At 38.7% G+C, this 23963-nt stretch overlaps 3 protein-coding genes across 3 annotated transcripts in view; 1 reads left to right on the top strand and 2 right to left on the bottom strand.

The window, feature by feature from the left end:
- rnf144aa (ring finger protein 144aa) overlaps positions 1 to 5235 on the bottom strand; it is a 28855-nt gene extending 23620 nt beyond the window's left edge. The window contains exon 1 of the mRNA XM_028000252.1: positions 4710 to 5235. The gene's annotated coding sequence lies outside the window, so the exon portion shown is untranslated. The remainder of the gene's footprint in view (positions 1 to 4709) is intronic.
- Positions 5236 to 6186: 951 nt separating this feature from the next.
- On the bottom strand, positions 6187 to 10089 carry rsad2 (radical S-adenosyl methionine domain containing 2). Its single transcript, XM_028001572.1, has 6 exons — positions 9449 to 10089; positions 9209 to 9370; positions 8204 to 8433; positions 7969 to 8118; positions 7375 to 7407; positions 6187 to 7175 (listed from the first exon to the last, which is right to left on the bottom strand). Exons 1-6 carry the CDS (start codon positions 9759 to 9761, stop codon positions 7011 to 7013), a joined length of 1053 nt encoding a protein of 350 aa, XP_027857373.1. The 5' UTR covers positions 9762 to 10089; the 3' UTR covers positions 6187 to 7010.
- A 1281-nt stretch (positions 10090 to 11370) lies between these two features.
- Positions 11371 to 17143, top strand: cmpk2 (cytidine monophosphate (UMP-CMP) kinase 2, mitochondrial). The gene is made up of 5 exons (XM_028001491.1): positions 11371 to 12207; positions 12918 to 13032; positions 13275 to 13476; positions 15167 to 15400; positions 16498 to 17143. Exons 1-5 carry the CDS (start codon positions 11626 to 11628, stop codon positions 16616 to 16618), a joined length of 1254 nt encoding a protein of 417 aa, XP_027857292.1. The 5' UTR covers positions 11371 to 11625; the 3' UTR covers positions 16619 to 17143.
- The last annotated feature ends 6820 nt before the right edge of the window (positions 17144 to 23963 follow it).

The raw sequence follows: 23963 nt of genomic DNA, 5'->3' as shown, positions 1-23963 counted from the left end.
TGCTGTTATTTTTTTTTATTTAACATCCATAACTGAAATTTTGCATGACAATGACAAATCAAAATGAAGAAATCAGGACATATTTTAGGAGTCTCAGGGAAACCGTGGGAGGAGGAAGCTTCGACCTGACGTAGGAAAGGGTTCGACTTCCTGTTGGGTTCGCCGCAGACACAAAAAGGAAGTGACCCCATCAAACGAGACGAAAGGAAACCCCTTCAAAGGTCGACGGAGAGCCGAAAACGGCACCAGAACCTTGAATCAGAGCAGGGAGCTGCGGTGTGAGGAGCCATCGCGCCGCCTTTTGGGGCCTTTTTGTTCCAAATCGCAGCAGCATTTAGCCGAACACAAACAACAGGAACGTCCAGGTTTGATCCAGTTTACTGGAAAACCAAGAACTCAAATGTCCAAAGATTTGGAATATTGTTTAAAGTTTAGTAAGATACCAGGGGATAATTGTCATAATAAGCAATAAACCAACTAATCGAACGATAAATTAAAACTAGCTCAATAGTTTTCATTTGCAATTATTCTCTCTTTCTATCAAAAGCTGGATGATAAAATTCTTCAGTCTCATGTTTTGCCGTCAACTAGCTCCTTTTCTGAAAGACAATTTTGTTTACAGAAACTTCAAAATTCATTTTATTTTATTTCGTTTCTGTTGTTTTGTTTATTTTGGATATTTAAAATATATTCCAGTTCCAGTGTCAAATGTTCATTTGAATTCTTGCATTATTATCATGACATTACCATTAAATTACTTGAAAATTGTCTCAAAACAACAATATTATCGTGTATCACAATAACTTCTGGGACATTTTATCGTCCAGATAAATTTGTTATATAATAATTCAGGATGAGAATATTTTACTGTCTCACGATTCACTTTAGTTCTGATTTTTGTAGCTATGATGTTGAATCAAAATGTTAATTCATAATCACGATACATGGTATCATTTATCATGTATCATGATGTTTTATTTTGTATATTTAAAACATCTTCCAGGTCCAGAGTTAATTGTTCTTTAGAAATTAAAGTTTATTGACCTTTGAGAGGGCAAACCTGGGTTATCTAGCAATTATCAATATATTACTTGAATATCCTCTCAAAATAACAATATTATCATTTATCGCAATAACTACCAGGACTATTTATCATCCAGTAAAATTTGTGATTGTGACAAAATACTGAAAAAACTACTTTAATTCATGTAAATTTAAAACACTGATTGAAAACATGAATGAATAATCTGAGTTTATGTTTTAAGAAAATTAATTTTCAAAGCTGAAATTATGGGATGGTCTCATAAAAGCTGAACACTGTTAGGGACTGATTTAAATGATGGATCAGTTCACATGACTAATGTACATCTTTGGAGGCCATTAACACGATGATTTATTCATGTTTTGGGCCAACATGTGATCCGTCCCAGATGAGAAATCCAGTCCTGGACCAGCAGGTTGCCATGTTTGTATGTAGGGACGCAAAAAACATGTATGATATTAATTATCGGATATCGGCCCAAATTTTCATATCAATGCATATCTAGTTGCAATATTTACCTTTTTTCCTCCTTCTCCTCTGTTCTTCCATTATACTTTAAATTAGGGGTGTCCAAAGTGTGGTCAAGGGGCCCCAAGTGGCCCCAAGTGGCCCTTGCAACCAATTTTTTGTGGCCGCTTGTCTGCATTTCAAAAATGACACAGATGTGGCCCTTTGGTTGGTAGTTTGTCATTATATTAGCACAAGAATTTCAATGACAAATTTAATTCTTCTCCAACTGAAACTGTTAAGCACAGAGTACTTTTTTGTTTACTTTTAAATTTAAAGTAAATGATTCTTATTTTAAAAAATAATTACTAAATAAATGATTAGAGTACATTATTTTTTCTATCAAAGTTGGGTGACAGTTGTGTTTTTAATTATGATTTATTATTATTATTTTTTTAAATAACTTGAATAATAAACATGAACCAGCAAAAGTCAAAACGAAACTCAAAAATAAAACAAAAAACACATCAAATATTTCCTCACTGGAGTAGGTGGATAAAAGGTAAAAAAAATAAAACAATAATAATAATAAATAGAAAAGAACAAACAAATGTAACAGAAAATGGATAAAAAATAAATAAATTAAACACAAAACAAATAAAATGGGGCACTTAAAGGGATTAATGTATATTTAAACATTTAAAAAGTTAGTAAACTGTCTTTATTAAGACAAAAAACACTTTGTTGCTTCATTAAATTATTGCATGTTTAATTTATTACTGAGCAGATAAAAAATTATTCAGAAAAAAAAATATTTTTGGTTCTAAGTTGAAAAAACTAAATTTTAAGCAGTTTTGGCTCGATGCTGCATTTCTTGAGTCTGCCTTCTCTGTTTGATCAACTTCCAAATTAGTTGACCATTACTTCAACAATAGATTAATCACGATTAATTCGATTAATCGTTTCAGCCCTGCTGCTAGCCCTGCAGAGCTCTCAGGAAGCCATTAGGTGTCTTCTTCTTGTGTTTGTGTGACTCACTGAACTCTGCAGGCTCCCAGCCACGCAGCATTACTGAAATGCTAAATCTTGGAAAGTGTCAGCCGGTCAGCAGATTCCAAGGAGCGTTGCATAACGGCCGTCTCGTTTTACCTGCGAGAGCCGCTGCTGGACAAAAAGCACGCATGCAACCCATGGTGCTTCACCTGGAACCCGGCGCCAGCCGCATCACCCCCACCTCCCCAACAACAGCAACACACCGGAACCTCATTTAAGCCGTTGCACAAGCAGACAGACAGACAGACAGACCCTGAAGACAGACTACACCCAAACGGTCCGATCCAAACCTTTTGGGTGGAATCCACAGCAGAATAAAGGAATGATTGAGAGAGAGAGGAGGTGTTAGCCTCGTTACCTAACCAGGTAACATCAGACATGCACAGCTGGGTAGTTACTCAACCACATCTACTGAGTTACTTTTTTGAACAAATGTACTTTTACTTGGCTGTAATTTGAGTAATTTTATTATGGAGTATCTAATCTTATTTAAGTAAAATTTCTGTTTTCTACCCACTGAATGGAAAACAGAAATGTTTTAACCAGAAACTCAGACACACACCAGCAGTTCCTGTTAAAGTTTAAAAAGTTTTTATTGAAACAAACAAATTTAGAAAAGTTTTATTGTTTTTTTGTTACTTGTATGAATTATTGTCATTTTCTCCTTAAAATAGCAAAATTTCCACTTAACTTTACATTTTGGTCTGATGATGTAATTTTTAAATAGTAAATGATTGATAATTTGATCAGTAATTGAGTAGATGTTCAACAAAATACTTTTTACTTGAGTAAAAATATGTTGTAGTAGTTTTACTCTTACAATAGTGTAATTGTTGGGCACTCTGCCCTCCTCTGCACCCAACTGGCCGTGAACTGGGAGTAATTAGGTCCCAGTGGGTCAAACAGGTTTCTAATCTGCTTAATGCTGAGATCGCTCTCCAGGCCACACACAAAACAAACCTGCGAAGGTGGCAGCTACGCATTTTATTTCTAGCGGTGAACCAATTGCAGTTTTGAGGGCGATCAGCGATCTTTATAGAGGCGGTATTATGTGTTTTACAGGTAAAGGTGCCATTTTATAGCACAATCAACCAATTATCTTAGCTTCAGTTGTTATAAATATGCTACAAATATGAGTCAAAAGAAATTTGACTTTGTAGTTTGAAATTGGGCCTCTGTCTCTTTAAGAAACTCCTGCTCTTTCTGAATCTCTGCCTTCAGGAAGTCATCACAACATGGCTCCTCTATTAACCCCTTAACAACGTTTTTCCAGCGTTGCTCTGAGAAGTAGATCCTACCAGGTGTTTGCTAGTTGCTGTTGGCTAGTCTGAAGGAGCTGAGAGGGGGAGGAGCTGCGCCTCAAAGGCGGGGCTGGGTCCAACCAGGCACAACTGAATGAAAAAATCAAAGCAACAACTGCAGGTCTGTGTTTGATGAGGGAAAAGCACTCTGATGGAAAGAAAAACAAAAATCTATTTTACTTGATACAGTCCCTTACAACCTGCTGACACTGATTATGCCCAATATTTTTGTGTGAAGAGTTGCCTAATGTAGCTAAAGTCAGCAGGAAAGAGCCTTTTTCCCTGTCCTACCAACACAAATGTAAACATAGAATCTCCTTCACTTTAATATCATAGATCAAAATGAAAGGTTGCATGAAAATGTTAAATGGAATAAAAATGTTTTTGATTGTGCAAAGGCTGGTGACTATGGCTGCCAAGACAAAAAAAACTTTGGCTGGACAATAAATTGTGGCAAAAGTTGTTGCGATAAACGATCATATCATCATACACCAAAAAAGCTAGTATGGAAATGAATCCATTAATCGTTTCGCCCCTAGTTGGTTTTTAATCACATATTTTGCTAAAGACTGCAGCTCTAAACCGACCAAATGAGAACCAGTTCAGCTGGTAATGACAGAATAGATGTCGCCTGCTCTTTGGAATGGAAATGTCAGGGAACTGAACGACCTTTCAGATCCATTCCGTGTCCCATGATGCTCCTAAAACCTCCGGAATGATTCTTTCTGGGGTCGTTATGAAGAGCAGCAGATTTCAGGGAGGGAAAGTGGAGGATTGGAGAAAACGCAGAGGTCTATAAATAAAACCAAATTAGCAGCTCGGAGAGCTCCTGCTGCGCTACGGTGGATGAGAGCGGAAAGCCTTACCTGGTCTCAATAGTTTGACCTCAGGAGGGTTGAAAAGATGATCTCCTGAATTGGATTAACGCCGCCGAGCCGTCAGTCAGTCAGGCGGAGGGGGAGAGCAGCCGCGGAGGGGTGATGCCCATCTTCACGTATCTGAGTCCGGGCCCTGACGAGGAGCAACAACCTCCGAAAACAAGCAGAAGCAGCGGGGAGGGGAGTCCGGGCTGCAGCTGACCCTCTCCTCTCCGGCGGGGAAGGGGGTTGTTTTCACACCGTGGAGGATCCAAACTCTCGATTTCCGGGGAGGAAGAAAGCGACGTCCAGCCGTCAGAAAACAACGGACAATCCTACAGCAAGGAAATCCGGGGGCGGCGTGTTTACCTCCCCTCAATTCCTGCTGCCGTTCTCGGTGGGGAATCAGCTGCCGCTCGCTGAAGAGACGCCATTTGTCTACAAGGAAAGGTTTCCAGTGGGCTGCGCAACACTGCCGCCTACAGGCGAAGTCAGGAGCTGCAGCTCGTTACATTACCGACAGCTCCCTCTGCTGGCCGAACGGCTCCATTACTTTTAGACCACTTTAAGGCTCAGATAATTTTGGTACCTTTTTTTTTTTTTTTACAGTTTTGTTTTGAAATTTAATTGTTTTTATTCACCATTTCCAAGAGTACAAACAACAAAGCTGTAAACACATATAAATCACTGAATATTTCTGTCATGTCTGTAAAATCAGATTTTTTGTTTTCATATTGATGTATTTACTGTAGAAAAAAGAACAAAAAATTATATTTTGGAAGATAAAATAAGATAATCCTTTATTATTCCGACATTAAAAAAAAATTAAGTTGATTTTCCAACAAAAGAGCAACAGAAATAAAAACAACAGGAAGAAAAAACACAATGCAAGCTAACTGACAATATAAATACAAATATATATATAAATATGTATACATAATAAGAGATAACAAATTATATTTATATTGGTCATGTATAAAATAAAACAGAAAAAAATGATAGAATTAAAATGTTAAAGGATGCAGAGACAGCCGGCGCCAGCTTGTTCTAATCACACAGCTGCTCAGCAGAAGGACGTCCTTCTATTCTTCATGGTTATAATAAGATAGTTTATAGTGTAATGGTGCTGATTAGTTTTATAGTCATACTGTTCATAGTAAATGGTCTAGTTTATCTTATGGAACCGTGAATCACGTTGCAGTTGCAACATATCAGCTCTTATCTTATGTTTTGAAATGAGCTGAAACGTGCGCTGTAACTACGGATGATTTTCAATAAAAAGAGGTGAAGCAGAATATGTTTTCACAATAGGCAGAGATTGTAACTGAAGCACATCTGTCTGTTCTCCTCACAAGCTAAAAGAAACTAACTCTCTCTTTTAATTATTTCTGTTATTATTATTATCTCTTATTATTTAAACATGGAGAGAATTATATTTGAACTGTATCGTATTAACACCTGAATAATTTGAGGTGTAAACAATTTGTCATTTAATTACTTGAGATTTATTAAAAATATCTTCATGTATATATACTGTCACAATTTTCAACATTTAGCATATTTGTAATAGCATGATATTTAGTTAGCAGTTCTAAAAAAATATATTAAACGTACATCACATTTGGTGCTGATGTTTGGTGAACCCAAATTATTATTTTACTTCTACAAAAAAGTGAAAAACTCACATGATTTTATAACATAATAGAGTTTGGAACTAGATATTCAACCTGCTAACTACATATTTAGTTTGGAGCTAAACTTTAGCTTGCAAACTAAATATTTAGTTTGAAACTGTGACATTTATAAATGAATGAATATCATGGTGAAAATATGACTGAAAAATGAACCATCAATATGAGGTATAACACAAAGTTATTTACAGAGGTTAAAAACAGAAATACAGACATTAAACCACAAGAGACAAACAAGGAAATATTAAATGAAGTAATTATTGATAATATTGATGATATTGATAATAAGAAAATGCAGGAACTAATTAAAGGAAGGGAAACTATGAACATGCATTAAATTGAGTTCAGAAGAGGGAAAATTTACACAGAAAAAGTTAAAATAAAGAAGTTTAAGAAATTGTTAAAGTTGAAACAAATCCAGTCAGCAAAAATAAAACTTATTTTAATTTAAACTTTACATCAACAATACAAAAAAAATTAAAACACACTCAAAGATTATCTTAATGTAAAGACATTTACAAAAATCCCACCTGAACATTGTAACACTTCTAAAACAACAAGCTGCAAAGTGAAATAAGTGCAAAAACTCAAGACGTTTCCGGTTTGTAAACGCAGAGTTTCACCACTCCAGCTTCATGTCAGCTTTGCTCCAAACGTATTTCCCGCCTCTCTTCAGAAACATTTTCTCATCGAAGCCGCTGAAGCTGATGGCGTCCTTCACGCCGACGTCCAGGATGGATCTGGATGGGTCCTTCCTTCCCTCCCGACAGTCCAGGAAACGCATCTGGAGAAAACAAAAACACAACGGAGGGGAAACTTTGAGTCTGACTTCATGGAGCGAAAGAAAACACATTTAAGACAAAATCAACAAACAAAAGAAGAACAGAAGAACCCATGGTAAGACTAAACGACACTCTTAATATTTTAACCTGAACACATGCAATGCTGCAGAGCTAACAGTGTTAGCAACAGAAACTACTCACATATTCATCCAGGATCAGGTACGAGTTTCTCATCTGTTAAAGCAACAAACAGATTTTAATCTCACATTCTGGTGTGAAAAGAATCAAAACTACAACAGAAAGTTACGTATGTTTCAATAACTGATTGGAATGTGAATAAAATGTTTTCTATTTCTAAGCAGTTATGAGACAAGGTGGGGAAAAATGTGCAACAAGTTCCTAGGTAACAACTTGTAACAACTTGTTGTTACCTAGCAACGATAAGTTGTTGCTAGGTAACCAAAGAGTGAGTGAGTTAGTTGATTCCACCAACCTAGCATAGCTTAGCCATGAGAGGTTTACAGACTCATTAAGCAAATTTATTTCCAAAATGTTTAACAGCACAATTATATGGGCAATGGAGATGTAGCTAATGTCAGAGTTAAACACCTAAAAAAGAAGAAATAAATAGTTCTTATCATCACTTTTATTGTTATCACAACAGTGATGAACTATGAACTACCTATGAGAGTGAAAAACAACTGTTGCAGTCAGAGTTTGCTTGTTACATGAGGTTTGTGAGCTAAAGCTAAAGCGTGTCAGTGATCAGATGCGTAACGAGGTTCAGTCTCTTACCTTCTCGTTGGACTCTGGAACGAGACAGGAAACGGCGCTGTGGCGGTCCAGGTAGTCCTGGAACTGCTGGTCGGTGATCACGAACGTCTCCGCCTCCCTCAGCGCCGCCTCTCCAGCGTTCTCTCCATCGATCAGCAGACACTGGAACACCTGAGCAAAAACCAGGAAAAAACAGCAAACCAATCAGTGTTTCTTCTAGCTGTGACACGTTTTAAAATATATCAACTGTTTTTACCTTCCAGCGGACCGGATTGAGCTGGTTGATCTGTTCGGTCATGTCTTCGTGAACGTTGAAGGTGTTGATAACCGAGTTGATCTTGAACGCCACTTTGTATTCCTGACACCAGCTGCGGATCTTGAAGAGGTTCTCGATGTGACTCTTCTTGCCCTGAGATCTGCCGATCATCTGGTTGGTTTCTTCATCAAAACTGTCACAGGAGATTGCCAGGATGTCCAAAAAGTCTCCTGCACAACGCAAATGATGAGAGTTCATTTACGGTGGCCCAGAAGGATCAACAAAATGCAAAAAAACAACAAAATCTAAAATGCACGTTATGCTAACACACAACAGACGTTACACTAGCAGTTGTGCTAGTATAACTACTTCTAGCATAACTTTGTCGTGTCTGTTCTTTCTTTGCTTATTTTGGACATGTAAAACACAGTCGACCAACATATTTTTACCTTCCACTAAACTTCTCATCAACAGCTGCGTTTTCATTACAAATGTGCGCAAAACTTTGCCTATATTCTGCTAATGTAAAAAAATAATAATTTCATAATTGCGGTGTGTCCATTAAATAAGAAATGCAATTAAAATCACATGTGAATAAGTTTGTTCAAACAATGTCATTAAAAACATGTAGCTCCATCATCCTCCAACCACTTCCTGTCCTTTTCTTCGTATTCTCTGTCAGTGGTAACATCTGTTGTTAATCGTGTGATTAAAATAAAGTTTCAATTGGAATTTTATAAATCCATTTCAATAGGTCCAAAGAAATGACCTAATCAAAACTTATTATAGCAAAAGGAGAGATTTAAAGAAATTGGTCTTTTTAAGCAAACTTATTTTCGTAACACCAATTTGCGCAATTATATGGTCAATGGAAACGTATCACTGAGTTTTCATCACTGAAAATACTTCAATGCTTTTAAATTATATTTATAAAAGTTTCACTTTTTAAACTACTTAAATAATGAAACTCCTCACTCATGTCCTGATATCCTGAGCGAACCTCACCATATTTCTGGAACCATTTTTCTTTAATCATGCTGCCGTTGCTGACGATGCTGACGCTGGGCAGCTGCAGCTCCGTCTTGCAGTACTGAACCATTTTCCCCAGGAAGTCTCCCCTCTCATGCAGAAACGGCTCCCCTCCGGAGAAATTGATCTTTTCCATCCCTTTAAACCACAAATGTTACTTTCATTTAGTTTTGATCAATAAAACGGAATTTTATGCTTTTAATCCTTAAGTTTTACCAGCTTCTTTTAGAAGTTTGAGCCCCTTCTTGGCCTCCTCCAAAGGAAGGACGAAGGAAGTTTTTGCGGTGTGGAAACAAAACCCGCATTTATAGTTGCATTTGCGGGTAAAGTGGTAGTTGACGCTGGTTGGGGTCGTCACATCCAAGTCTTTGCGTTGCCCCGACTGGCTGTTCGCGTCCGAAAGCAGGGAGTTTGTGGCCCCGCAGGCTCCTTTGGACCAGGAGAAAACTTTGGAAAAGATGCCCGAAAAAATGCTGAGGATGGTGCTGATGCAGAGCTCCAGCAGGGCGCCGACAGAAACTCCAGGCATCGTGAAATCAGAAGTTGACGTCCGGTTGTCGAAGCTGCAGACTGCGTGATCCGGCAGGGCGGCTGTTTAAATAGAGGCTTGGCCCTGGAGGCGGTCAGCTGAGCGCCGATAGGTTTCTGTTTACAAACATCGAAAACGAAAGCAGACCATGAGCTGATGACGGAAAAATGTGACTCTGCAGGTTTAGTTTGGGTTTCTGCAAAGAAATGATTAAGATGTTTTACATAAAGTGCCTTCAGACGGTAATTGATAACAATTAGATAAGAAGAAATGTAACTGAAATGTTGGCAAATGTCGCTCTATTAATAATAACCGGTGGCGCCAGTAGGGGGGGCATATGGGCACCCGGACCCAACCTGCTATAGTATGTTTATGAATGGATTTTAGAGAGAAAAGTATGAAAATATGTATTAATATTAATGTTTTCTTTTTTAATGCCTGTCCCTGTTACTCACCTCGCCCTCAAATCACATATTAGAGTGAAAAATTAGGCGAGTTATGGTACTTTAAGATTATTGTCAGTTAATTTTGCTTCACTTAAAAACATGTTTCATGAACAGAAAGACTCTCACACTCGTTCTTGTTTGTAAAAACTTTTTTATGTGAGTTTTAAAGAGTTAGTATTATGTAAAATCAACTTTTTAAAATCTTTACATCATAGTATAATGTTATTTCTTCATCCAAAACAAACCTGGAGTGTTGCTTTGATTCTTTGAGAAAGGCTTAATCACCATGGTAACCATTCAGATGGCTGAAACACCTGGGTGGAGCTAGCTCCGCCTTCAAGACAAAGCTCCTTCTCAGAGCTGAGCAGCTCCTACAGACTAGCCAGCAGGATTAGCAAACACCTGGTGGAACTGTGCATCTTATGAGCTCATTATGCAATCTATTTCTCAGTGAAACAATGGTAGAAACACCTGCTTATAGTTACCTTTGATTAGTAGCAAATAGGACATTGATCATCATATTTGATGTGTATTGATGATTTTTGATCAAATCTAATATTTATTGTTTGATTTCATAGTTTATGACTGAATCATGTTTTATGAAGTAAAAAACTTTGAACTGCCTTTTGCTGAACATAAATAAACCTGAACTTGAACTTTGTAACAAACAATAATTCATCATTGTGGTGAAGCGGGGCTTTCAAAACTCTGGGTAGGGTGCCAGTTTGCTACGTATCCAAACTCCTGCACAGAAAACATATTCGCCTGATTTCCTTCTCTAAAGCTAATTTTGTTTTTATTATATCTTGAGTTTGCTTTTCTAGAGGGAACATCATCACTCTTCAGCAGCTTACAGACATGGTTTTGGTTGCTTTGAGTTTTTTATATTTCTTTAGAGTTTTCAAAGTTTCCAACATGAAATAAGTAAAATTTTGAATCTGGTTGAAGAAAGTGGTAAAATCTAGGATATATACACCCTAAATATATAAACAGACAGGAAAATGTTAAATTATTTGCAATGGGTTTTTTTTTACTGGAATGATCTAATGCATATTTAGTCACGCATATAATTCTTTCATGACTTTGTATTTTTGTATCTTTTATGTAAAGCACTTTGAACTGCCTTATTGCTGAAATGCGCTATACAAATAAACTTGGTTGAATGATTCATTTCAGGCTGATATGCAAACTTTTATGCTGACTTTAACTAATCAGTGTCCACGTGCAGAGCCAAAGGTCTAAAAACATTTTTTTCAAACTTGAGTTTAACTTTTGGATTCAAGGGAAACATTTCTTTGCTGCACCCTAGAGGCGTCGCCTGTAAGTTTCGTTTTTCCTTCCCCCTCTCGGTAACTTTCGTTTTCCTGACCACAGCCGACTGCAGCTGCACTGAAACCCGCCGACACCAGAACTGGATCATGGCCCGGCACCTGAAGCTTCTCGTCCAGAGGTGGTCGTCCCGTGTTTTCTCCGTGGAAGTGGACGGAGCGCCGCGGTACTTTGGGATCAGAGAGCAGCTCCGTGGGGAACCGGTCCCGCCTGATGTGTTCAGTGAGGTCCAGAAGCAGGACAGGTGTTACTCCCTGCTGGTCTGCAGCGGGGACAGGGTCACAGGAGACAGGTTTCACTGGGAGCTGAGAGACCGGCTGCAGAGGCAGCTGCCTCCGGGCTCCGGGCTCCGGTCCATGTCCTCCTTCATCCCGGACCAGAAGGGCTCGCTGCTCAAAGGATACTTCCTCCAAAGCCGGGCTGGGAATTCATCCCTGATTGAGGACATTTTAACGGATTTGGAGCAGAGAAACCCCGTGTTGGTGTGTTCATACTCCCAAAGTGAAGACGGCCAGCAGTGGACTCAGTGTCTCTGGTACCAGTCGGAGGATAACCCGGTCAGGTTCTGCGTGGTGCCTTCAGAAACACCAAAACATCATCCATCAGTTCTCAACATGATCAACTCTGATGTTTTCTACAGCCTGGATGAGGCCTGCGACGTGCTGAAACAGGTACAGCTCAAAAATATCAAGCTTAGTTGCAACATTTTGCATACTGGCGCACTCAAGTGGCGGAGAATGGTACTGCAGGGTCTCCAGATCCTGAAGATTTAAGTTCAGCGTTTAGTCCTTATTTTTTGTCAAGTAAAAAAAAATCTTTTAAAGAGAGTCTACCTGATGGTCTTCTATGAAAACAATGTAGGAAAGGCGTGTCATTTATTGTAAAAAGGATTTTGCCCATTTATTCTCAGTTATAAGAACAACATTTGGGTCATTTTCTGTTAAAATGAGCTCAGCCAGCTGGTGAGAGAAAAAGTAGATCTTGGTCTCAAAAGGTTTGGGCACCCCTGGTTCAGAAGAAAGTTTATTTTTATTGATTTATTCATTTTATTTTGAAGGGTCATAGCAACTTTGCTCAGATCGTACAAAGGCAAAAATGAGTTTTAGGGTTGTAAAGGTTGCTGACCCATGTCCTAGTCAAAGTCCAGCCCTGAGTCCAATTGAGAATCTGTAGCAAGACTTTAAATTTGACAGCTGTTCTCCATCCAGTGTCACTGGTGTTGAGGTATTTTGTCTTGTCATGTTCAAATACTCACTCAAGTCTCAGATTATTACCAATAAAAAACTTGATTTTTCAAGCATTCAAAGAGAAGCAGATGAAGCAGTCGGTTTGACTCCCTCCTGATCCACAGTGAACTGATTTCCCCCCCCATTTTCTGCAGTGTGGTGACATCATCCCAGAGACCCGGTCTGTACTGGGGATGCTTCCCAGCAGCCTGGATGCCAGAAGAAAACCAGACTTCCCAGTTATTGTCATAGAGGGCCTGGACGCCACAGGTTAATGCCATTACCTCATAAATAAACACAGGATCAGCCTGATGGGTGGCTGTTCTCTGCTAAAAACATTACCTGTCAGAGCGCTCTGCCTAATGGAATATCACGTATCATGACCTCAGAAAAGTTACATCACTCTGGAAATGGTTTATTGAATCGTCTGTTGCTCTTAGAGACTCCACCGTGTCAGGTAGGCTCTCTTTAATGAAGAGAGAGTAACAAATGTTTTCACTTTCATTTTTTAGGAAAGACGACGCTGACAGAGTCTCTGCGGGACTCTCTGGGGGCCACGCTTCTGCGGTCGCCTCCCCAGTGCTTGTCCGCCTGGAGAGGGCGCTTCGATCGAGAACCGCCCCTCATCCGGAGGGCTTTCTATGCAGTGGGCAACTACATCACTGCTGAGCAGATAAACCAAGAGGCCAGCAAGTCTCCTGTTATCGTTGACAGGCAAGATGTTGGACTGTCATGTTAGAGCAGTGATGAACTCTTAAAATTGACTCATTTTGTATGTTTTTTGTTCTTCCATTTGTGTTTCTACTGCTTCCAAAAACGCTTTAAAAAGCCACCCAGTTGTTTATTGGCTATAAGTCCATGTTTTTGGTGTTTGTTTCAAAAACAAACCAAATGTAACATCACAAATCAGCAGGCACTGACCTTTCACCTAGTTACCCCAGCTCGTTACCTAGCAACCCCAGCAGAACTCGGCCTGTTACCTAGCAACCCAAGTGGAGTTCCAGAACATTTGCCCAGCTGGTTTCAACGCAGCATGCTTTGGATGATAAATCGTCTCAGAAGTTATTCAGATAAACAATAATGTTGTTTTTCTACATTACTTGAAAATGATATAATGGTAATGGCATCATAATGCAACAACATATTCTCAAAAAGCCAATAAACATTTAACATTGGAACTGGAAGACATTTTCAATATTCAAACTAAACAAAACAGAAACAACAAATAAAATGAATCATAAAGTCTCTTTAAATAATTTGTCCTTCAAAAAATGTTCTAGTTGGGACCAAAGCAGCAGACTGAAGACTGTTAGCACCCAGTTTTTGGTAGAAAGAGAGAAAAGAGAAAAACGCTAAATTATGCAAATGGAAATTATTGAACTCATTTTAATTAATCATTCGATTAACTGATTTATTGCTTATTTCAACAGGCCTCCGCATGCACTGTACAATGGCTGCTGGAAAAAACAAGTGTTTCAAGTCCCTCCAGGATGTTGTGAGGTTTTTTGTGATTGTTGCGGCACCTTTTTCACAAAGTTGTGACTTTTTTCTTTTGCCGTAACGTGGCTTTGCAGGAAGCTGTACCGTCCTGAAATAACACATTGAAGAAAAAAAAAACGCAGGTCAAACTTAAAACATTTTTTAGTTAAGCTGTTACATGTAATTGAATCAAGTTTGTCGAGCTTTATTTACGGTCGTTTAACTTAATAAACGTAAAATATTTACTTGGATAAAATTTTATTTGGTTACTTGTAACAATGAAACCAAATTTAATTTATATCAGTTATTTTCATTGCGCTAGTCAAAACCCTGACATTTTCATCAATCAATGAAATTTGCCGGACAAACAGGAAAACCCGTTTAACGTGAACATGTAAGAGGATGTTGGTCAGATTTGTGGAAAAGTTGCGCTAACTGATAAAAAGTCCACGCAAAAATTGTGAATAATAAGTGAACTTGCATTAATAGTTGCGATCGCAATTATTAATATAAGTTCTTTTCTATTAATGGAAAAGACAAGTGTTTTGTTGTTGACTTACCATCCAGAAACCACTCGATACATTCTTATTGGCTGTGCAAAAGGCTTCACTTATGCTTTTCAAAGATCTACGGCTGTATAATTGTGCGTCTGTTTGCAGCCATTTTCCTGTGTGGATGTAAAGGTAGATCTGGGGGCGTGGCCAGCAGCAGATTATTTGGATTTAAAGTGACAAGATGCCCTAAACCAGCTGAAAATAAGCAGAAATGACCGGAGTAATATTTAATTATCTAATAATGATTTTGTGCATAAAATATAATGAACGTTTTGTGCAGGCCATGTTCAAGGAAGCACCTTTAATATTTCAGCCTTATTGTCAGGAAGTCTTCACTCACCTTCAGTCAGCCATGTTTGATCTGTCCTCAGGTTCTGGCACAGCACAGCAGCGTACGCCATCGCCACCGCGGTAACCGGCCCAGTGAGTAACCTTCCACACGAGGGCGCCGAGGTGTACCATTGGCCCGGTGACCTCCTGCAGCCCAGCCTGGTGATCTTACTCACCCTGGACCCGGAGGAGAGGAAGAGGAGGCTGAGGAGCAGAGGTCTGATGAAGACCGACGAGGAGGAGGAGTTGGATCACAACAAACTTTTCAGAACCAGGTTAGACAAGAATGTTTGATACAAATATGTTTGAGAATCGGATCAAAGGTCCAACTCCAGTTCGTTTACCTAGAAAGTCCGGTGTCTTCTTCAGAAGTTTTTGTGTCATTTCCATCAGTGGTTCTTGGTGCAGCGCCCCCACAGGCCAGGAGGGGAACAGGTTGGTTTGACTCAGCAGAGAGACAGAGAACCACAGCAGCTGGAGGTGGAGCAGATGATAGTCTACCAGACCATCAGATGTGGAAATACCCTTAGAGTCATTTTATTGTCACAGATTATTAGAATCTTTGAATCTAATAATTCAAAGATTATTAGATTTGTTTAGCATAAATGCTGCCTCACACATTCTTAATTAGTTCTTAATAGCAGAATAAATGAAACAATCTGCCAGCGGAACTACTACTTTTTAAAATTAATATTAAAGAATTATTGACTTAAAAGTAGCTCATTATCTTGCTGAAGAGTTACTTTTCAGTTAGTTTTATCTTATTTTAAATGTACAAAGAGAATAGAGGAAAAAATACTTGGTACGATTTTGTATTTTTGCAGTGATATTAAGTCCATTAATAGTTTTTGATGCCAGATTGTCACATGTGAACAAACGTTTTGTATTTTAGGTAGATGTCTGTGTTTGAAGTCACAGATGGCTGCAAACTGTGCAGCTCTTTCCCAGTCAGCCCACCTCAGTCTTCGTCTTATCCATCAAACACTTAACAATCAGTTACCGTCCCGTGGGGGAAGCAGCTGATGAGAAAAAGCAGGTGATTAGTTGCCGAGCTGCTGTGGTCCATTAAGCCGGTCCAAACTCGCAGCCGCTGCCGGCCCAGTTAGTCGCTCCTCAGACAGGTCGATAGCTGCTTTCATTCATCTTCTGCGCTGACGTAATGGCGTGTCCACATGGGACGGCCAGATGTTGGGCCAGCAGAATTAGAAAACAGACGGAGTTAGGAAGACGCTTTTTATTGGACTGAAGAGAAAAGCTGCACTCTCAGCCACCTGGGCTGTTTCTTTTCCTTGAAATAAAAAGCAGCAAAACCATCCTGTTTATATCCTCACACTGCTCACTTGTTGGTCGATGTGTTTGTGTTTTGCTGCAGAGTAGAGGAAGCTTATCGACGGATCGTCGGCTCAGCCTGCATCGCCCTGGATGCGAGCCCCTCTGCAGACCTGGTGCTCCAACAAGCGCTGCTTTTAATTAGGGCCAAATGCCACTTGTAAACAGTTCTCCCTGCCTCCCCCTGCAGCTGGCGGCTGCAGTACCGGCTGCCGCCACTGGGTGGCAGTGAGGTGTCGCCAATGAGGCGGCGGGAGGGCAGGTTGCCAGATTGGAGTGTGGAAAAGAGATTCTGCTCACAATGAGTAAAGGTTGAGTGGCCAGGAGCCAGAACGGCATGCTGCAGAAAAAAATACATATTAATGGAGAACACAAACATTCTCTCACAGGAGGATCGTCTAAAAAAAATAAAGCCTTTTCACTTCTAACAAGTTGTTGTGCAGCGATGAGAATCACACCTAAGCTGTAAATGATACATGCAGCTATCTAACTTAATAGGTTAAATTGTCTTAATTTTTCAAAAAGAAACTCTAAATTTGAACACATCTTATTAAAGTAAAAAATACTCACAGTTTGTGTTGCTAACTTTGGCTAATTTAGGCACCTAAAATAACTTTATGTAAAGCAGAGGTCTGCTGTAAATTTAAATACGCAACAAGTGTAAATAAAATGATGTTGTATATTGTAAATGTGCACAGTCAGTGAAATATATAAAGTTAAAATATAATTTGTTTTTAAAGGAAATACAACAAAAGGGTCTGAGCTGCAATGGAGAAATGATGTATTTAGAAAAAATATTATTTAATTTAATTTGTTTTGTTTGAGGAATTTCAAATAAAGTGGATTAAATTTTAAAAGCTCAAACATATCTGTAAAATTCAACTTTATGATTTTCTTCAGAGCAACAGTTTGAACAACCTGTGAATATGAATGAGCTTTTTGTTTTGTTGCTAGAAAAACATATGAATACTATAAGTGACAAGCAGTTCAACCTCATTTAATATCCAGTTTTACATGATACTAAATACTTTCACTGCAAAATTCACAGAGTCACTGAAATATTTCCAGCTTTGCTCCCAGTTGGAAAAATAAACAGGAATGTTTTCTGAAGCCGTAACTTTAAATTTAAATATCTGATTTTAATGGCTGCCACATGTTTTAAAGGTAGCAGCTGCTGCACTAAAACTGCACCTTAGAGAGCTTCTTTCTCTTTAAATCTTTATTTGTTATATATGTTCATATATTGTAGCACTAAATACGATGGTAATAGTAAGAAAAAAACTGATGCAAGTAAACTTATAATATTACAAGAATAGAGTCGTATGAGAATAAAGTTGCAGTATTAAAAACGAGAACGAATACGAGAGTAACATCATATTATGAGAAAAACGTTGATATATGGTTTGACTTCTCGTATTATTTTGACTTTGTTATTGAAATATAAGCCTTTATTCTTGTAATTTTATGACTTTATTTTTGTAACTATGATTTAGTTTTAAAAATATTTTTATTTTCTTCGCATGGCCGTAATACTCCATTAGGAGTATTAAACTTAATGTTTAAGTTTGAACATTAAATTCAAACTTTAATGTTTGAATTTGTAAAATACAGACATGTATTGCTACGTTCTGCTTGCTAGTCTTGCTAGCTAGAAACAAACTATCAGCAGACTGGTGACAGACTGGCGACCTGTCCAGGTGACCCCGCCTCTCGCCCGAAACGTTCGCTGGAGAGGCAGCAGCTCCTCCTGACCCCAGCAGGGACAAGAATGATAGAAAATGGATGGATGGAAACTATTAGCAAAACTAGCTAGTTAGCATATCCCAGTGGTTTTCTGAAATATGGTTAAAATTGGTTTTAATGTAATTCCCATACTTACATTTTGACTTCAGAGGAAAAATGTTTCCAAAATCAGTTTAGTTTAAACTTTAATTTCTTTCCCCTGAGAGCCGCTAATGGCAGCCCAAGTAGCACCCGGTACCCTGATCTGTGGTATATAGTACAGGATAATTCATACCTTTTATACTTGATGTCTCCATGAACAGAGGCACTAAATACTAAATACACACACTAGTATGCGTATTTGCTAAGAGTATACGCTGTAAGTCATTTCTACGAGCAGGAAGCGTATATTTGGCCTTTGTGATGGGAAGATTAATTGGGGGTTTTAGTAATTATGAGCTTGGCAAAGCTGTGGGCTGCAGAAGACAGGGTGACCCATCTCTTTTACTGTGATGCATCAGCGCCGCGCCAACAAATGCAGACCCCATTCATATGGCAATTAATGGAGCGCTGTATATCACTGTCACTGCTACAGTCTCGCACATGAGCGCAGCTTCTCGTACATCGAACCTCCACGTAAAGTAAGTTCATAAGGATCGCTCTGCTTACAGTTTACTGTATTCATAATGCTTCAGCCGCCTGGTGACTCAGCAGATGCGTCACAAACACAAAGAGTGAGCGAAGCCACCAGGCCTCGAGCCAGAGATCAGACATTACCGCAAAGTTGTGTTTGCTTTGCGAGTTTCACGCTGATTTTCTTGGCAACAATGAGTGGTGATAGCGCACCATTCCTGCCCTTCAAAACAAGAAGTGTAACACTGATGGCCCATAATCACACACATAAACAATTATTTACATTTCTCATAATCGTTTTGTTTATTAGTAGTCTTTCAGGTCAACATAAACACAGAGGTCGCATGTTTTAATGTGGTTTAAGGGAAAAGGTCAATAACTTACTAATCTGTTTCCAGTCTGTAATTCTGAACTGACCAATATTTGTAGCTTACAATTCAACAGGAAAACAAACTAATCTGCTGTTCATAAACTAATACTTCATCGAAGTTACTTTAGATTTAATGTCAGCAACTTGATTTGGTACTCAACCGCAACCTTCCAAAAGTTATCAAAACCTTTCAGACTGAGAGGGCATCTCCCTCCTCAGATCTTCAGTCACATTTAGAAATTATTACTGAAGTTTAATTTCAGTTTCCCAGCTGACACCTAAAGGCTTTGGGTCAAAACAGTCAATTCTTTGACAAAAAAACCAACATTTACAGCTGAAGAGCAGTTATCCCATCACATATAATTAAATATTTAGTTAGCACGTAAAAATATATAGCAACAAACTAAATATTTAGCTTGCTAACTATATATTTAGATAGCTAAATACTTAGTTAGCATGTAAATATATTTAGTTTCAAATAAACATTTAGCTTGCCTACAAAGTATTTCGTTAGTAAGCAACTATATAGCCCCAAACTAAGTATTTAGCTTACTACTTAAATGTTGTTAGTGAACAAAAATAGTTGGCTTCAAACTCAATATTTGTTAGCAAGCTACATGTTTAGCTACAAACTAAATATTTAGCTTACTAGCTAAACACTTCATTAGAAAACTAAAGTATTTCACTTAAAATTTAGTTTGAACCTAAATAGATCTTCAGTCAGATTTAGAAACAAAAACTGCAAATAAAAACTTTTGAGTTTTTATTAAATACTAACTAAATATTTAGTTAACAAACTACAATATTTGGCTTCAAACTAAATATTTAGTTAGCTAGCTAAATACAAATTATGGCTGTTACTTTTTACCTGTTACCCTGTGAGCCCTATATGCTAACTAAATTACCAATCACTCAGATTCACATACCAATTAGAAGTGTGAACTTCATAATGAAGGTTTTCTTTTTCTGCAAATTGTTTTTCGGTTGTATTTTTCCAGGATAAGTTACATAAAAAGTGTAAACATTTTGGAATTGATCTAAAATGGTGACTTTTTGATACGCTGCAGTATCTTTGCATTCGAACAGCATTTAGAGAGCCGAGGTACTGGCTGTAGTAAATTTAGTAAATAATTAGTCCGTGACTCGATTCGTCTTGGAAATGGTGGTTTCTCGATTTATTCTGACGAGAGCAACAAACTCCAAAACAAAAGCATAGCAAAAGTTATAGAATAGATTAAAATATCACAATGGTGATGATAACAAAAACTAACTTAATAAATCTAGAAATAAAATGGATGTATATAGATTTTAAAAAGTAATGACACCAAGGGGAGGTCTAACAATTTAGCAACAATACCACAGAAGAAGAAATAAAGAGGAGCTCCTGGTCTTAAAGTCACATGACCGAGTTTTCAAAGGTGTTACATTCAGGCAAGGAACAAGCCAAATAACCAAAAGAAAAATAAATTTAGTGTAATTATGACAAAAGAGGAGTACATCCTAGTTACAGCTGCATAGGCAGTAAATCCAGCATACAGTAGTGAATCAGGCGAAAGAAAGCTGGCCCTGCATGACGCCACTTTGCACTACACTCCTCTACTTCAATATTTCATCTGCACAACAGAGACGGAGCCGCGGTGAGGAGGCAAGCCCTCCATGAAATAATTAAAGATCCAGCGGGGATGCAGCCGCTGTCCCATCCTAACTAATAGATCAAATGAAAGCTGTCCCTCAGATCATTAATAATGACTGTGGTATGGAGACTCAAGGCGTGGGGGGCGGGAGAGCAGAGGACGGGTTCAGGTTTGGAAGAACACAGTCTTTTTAATGGTGGGGGGTTCGTATTGTAGTCCGATTCCCTTGGTAAAAGCCTCACTTGGCTGCCACATGGAGCAGAGAGGAGTCATGCATATGATTTGGCACAGAGAGTCTGAAACCCTTCAGCTACGTCTGTATACAACCCTCGTCAAATAAACGGTGACAGGGCAGGTTAGCAGGGGCTAATAACACTGCCTTCAATCAGAGCTGGCTTTGGAGAGCCAGAGACGAGCTAACGAAGGAGAAGCAGAGGACGGGAAGAGGAGGGAAGTAGTGGAAGGGAGAGTGGGGGTGGTGAAAGTGTGGAAATGTTGTCATCTGGAAACCCGGGTCCCTCTAGATTCCTCTGGCTGTCAGGTTTCCTCAGACTGTCCTCCATCTGCCGCCTCCCGTAACCGCCGTCACAAGTTGGTCTGTTCACATTCACAAATATCAGCATCAGCCGCAGAAAGGGACGGATATAAATAAAACTGGATTAAAAGCACAGCTGGGGAAATATACATTGGACCCATCAATGCTTTCTTTCCTCTGTAAATATGTTTCTAACGGGGTCCCTGACAAGAAATTCACACCAGATGTCTAAGACAACCCAAGTTGTCACACAAAGAAAGCAACACAAGTCAGCCACATTATAAGGTAGGTGTAATAGCATAAACAGCTTTTATTGAAATTCAACCAGAATTTCATAAAAAAGTGGTTTTTGTTGGTAAATTATGTTTGGACAGTTTCTATGGATGCGTTGCAGCTTGGTGTCACATTCGCAGGATCCCACCCCCATTTCCCAAAAACCTGCTACCTGACAATTAGTTTAGCTGTTAATATAGCTCGCTAAATCTTAAATGTACACCTCATAGAAATATATATGTATAAAAAGGGAAGCAGTGCTTCGCTACTAATTAACGATACTATGACAACTAGGAAACAAGGTCACGAAAATGTTTTAATTAAAAATAATAGTGAGGGAGAGGGAAGTAGTTCAGCTATGCTAGCTTGACTATGACAATTGTAGCGTGTAGATGTGATGTGGAACTCTGTGTTTCGACCTAAACACCAACTGTGACAGCTCATCAGTAGAGCAGCTGTTTAAATTAGCTAATCCACCACTGCTGCGTTAGCTTAGCTAATAGCAACGATTACTTATTAATGATCACAAAATAAACATCAAGCCTAAAAACATTAAACTGTAATAGACTTAATGTTCTGTTCTTGGTGTGGGAAATTTTCAGTTGCTATGGCAACGAGTCTGCGTGTAGCGTAGCCGCTACAAAGAGAGAAAAAAGTGGTATTGAGTTGTTTTTTAATAGTTTTTCTGTTATTTTTCCCTTTGCTGTGGCGCACTGCACTGAATTAATATCATCCACACCTCCAGGTTTCAGTTAGTTCACGGTTCTACGTCGGCAGCGCCGCTACGAATGGCATGCAAAAGAATTGTGTTTTTGCTCTCAGGCGTTTTGCACATGCGTGAAATTTCCAGATGTAAACAATAACATGCAGTTAGCAGGTGTTTGGACTCCCAACTAACAGCAGGGGGTCCAAATGTTTGGGATCATTTCCCAATTTTTTATTCTTCATATTCTTCCTCATAAGGTTTTTCTTTTTTCAGTCCAGTACCACATAAAAGCAGTAAACACTTAGTTTACACTTGTAATGTCCTTGCATTGTAAGTGTAATCAAATGAAATTTATTCTCCCAGTATTTTAGTGGTTTGTCCGATTTTGATTTGTTTTCTTTCTTCACCAGTGGAGTCTTGTGCAGTGAATGTCAAAAATATCAACAAATATTATATTGCATGAAAACCTTTTAATAAAAAACATTCCTATATGATTTTATTTCATCTGATCTTAAATTAAAAATAATTTTCAGTTCTTCTTTAAGTTATTGTTTTAGTGGGAAAAAGTTTCTCTTCTGTCAGAAATCCTACAAAGTTGTGAAATTATTTTATTCTTACTTTTAAGTTACGACGCCATCAGTGCTCATTGAAAAGGTTTTGAAAAATGTTTATAACTAATGTTTTGCAATAATACGCTAGCAAAATGGTCTAATCTTTGCTTCTTTCTGGTGGAAGGTTGAAGTTTCTTGGCACAGATAGAGAGCAGGATTGTTTCTGTAAAATTTCTGGCAAATACAGCTGCAGGTATTTTACCGTAAATTAGGGACTTCTTTTTTTTTTTTTTTTTTACAGTGTAATAAACTGGCTTCTGCTTATCTTTTATCCATTTTTTGCTTAAAATCAATGTGTAAAAACTGAACATACTGTGATCTGAGGCTAAAATTACATATCACAGGTTGTCCATCCAGTCAGTCCATGACGAGGAGAGAGCAGAGTTAAGGGCTCTCGTCTTGCTTCACTCTTCAGCACATAAAAGCAGCACACACACACACACGCACCCACACACACACACACACACACACACACACACACACACACGCACGCATACACACAGCAGCATCCCTGTGAACACAGCAGGTGGTGGCAGACACCCCGGATCCGCTCTCTGTGAATGATGGGTGGTGGGATGGAAAAACATGAAGGCTGCAGGAGTCGAACAGATCGTTGGTGAAACGCTGCTCAAAAGTGAACAGCAAAAGCTCCAAATGAGGAAGAAAAAGCAGAAGAAAGGCAACGACGGGGGGAGAGAAAAGTTTAGAAAATATCCCATTAAAACGCAGATGTATAATTCAGGAGCTTTTTAAACTTCCTGCTCAGCCTCTGTCACGGTGTCGGGGTGCAGAGACAGGATTCCTGTCGATAGGTGAAGGAATTACTCTCAGCATGCTGTGTGTTCGCAGCGCCATTATGCATTCAGGTTTGGCGTTTTTTGCGATGTTTTCAGGGGTTGGATCCTGTATTGTCTGCCATGATTGCGTTGAAACCTCACCGGGTTTGCCTGGCGGCTGTTAGGGAGGCTTCACCGAGAACGGTTAAATATTTAAACACTGCTGAGAGATCTCATTAAAAACGGAGA

This window comes from Xiphophorus couchianus, chromosome 19 (assembly GCF_001444195.1).
Source record: "Xiphophorus couchianus chromosome 19, X_couchianus-1.0, whole genome shotgun sequence".
Taxonomy (NCBI): Eukaryota; Metazoa; Chordata; class Actinopteri; order Cyprinodontiformes; family Poeciliidae; genus Xiphophorus; species Xiphophorus couchianus.
Note: the sequence above shows the minus strand (reverse complement) of the source record. Positions and strands in the feature narration are given on the sequence as shown.

What these genes read in the sequence shown, in the direction of transcription:
- rsad2 (XM_028001572.1), bottom strand. Translation starts at nt 9,761, where the DNA reads ATGCCTGGAGTTTCTGTCGGCGCCCTGCTGGAGCTCTGCATCAGCACC. An exon ending in AAAATGGTTCCAGAAATATG is followed by an intron (nt 8,434 to 9,208) that starts GTGAGGTTCGCT and finishes TGCGTTGTGCAG; the next exon opens with GAGACTTTTTGGACATCCTG. An exon ending in ACCTGATCCTGGATGAATAT is followed by an intron (nt 7,176 to 7,374) that starts GTGAGTAGTTTC and finishes TGTTTTCTCCAG; the next exon opens with ATGCGTTTCCTGGACTGTCG.
- cmpk2 (XM_028001491.1), top strand. Translation starts at nt 11,626, where the DNA reads ATGGCCCGGCACCTGAAGCTTCTCGTCCAGAGGTGGTCGTCCCGTGTT. An exon ending in AGAGGGCCTGGACGCCACAG is followed by an intron (nt 13,033 to 13,274) that starts GTTAATGCCATT and finishes TTCATTTTTTAG; the next exon opens with GAAAGACGACGCTGACAGAG. An exon ending in TCTCCTGTTATCGTTGACAG is followed by an intron (nt 13,477 to 15,166) that starts GCAAGATGTTGG and finishes ATCTGTCCTCAG; the next exon opens with GTTCTGGCACAGCACAGCAG.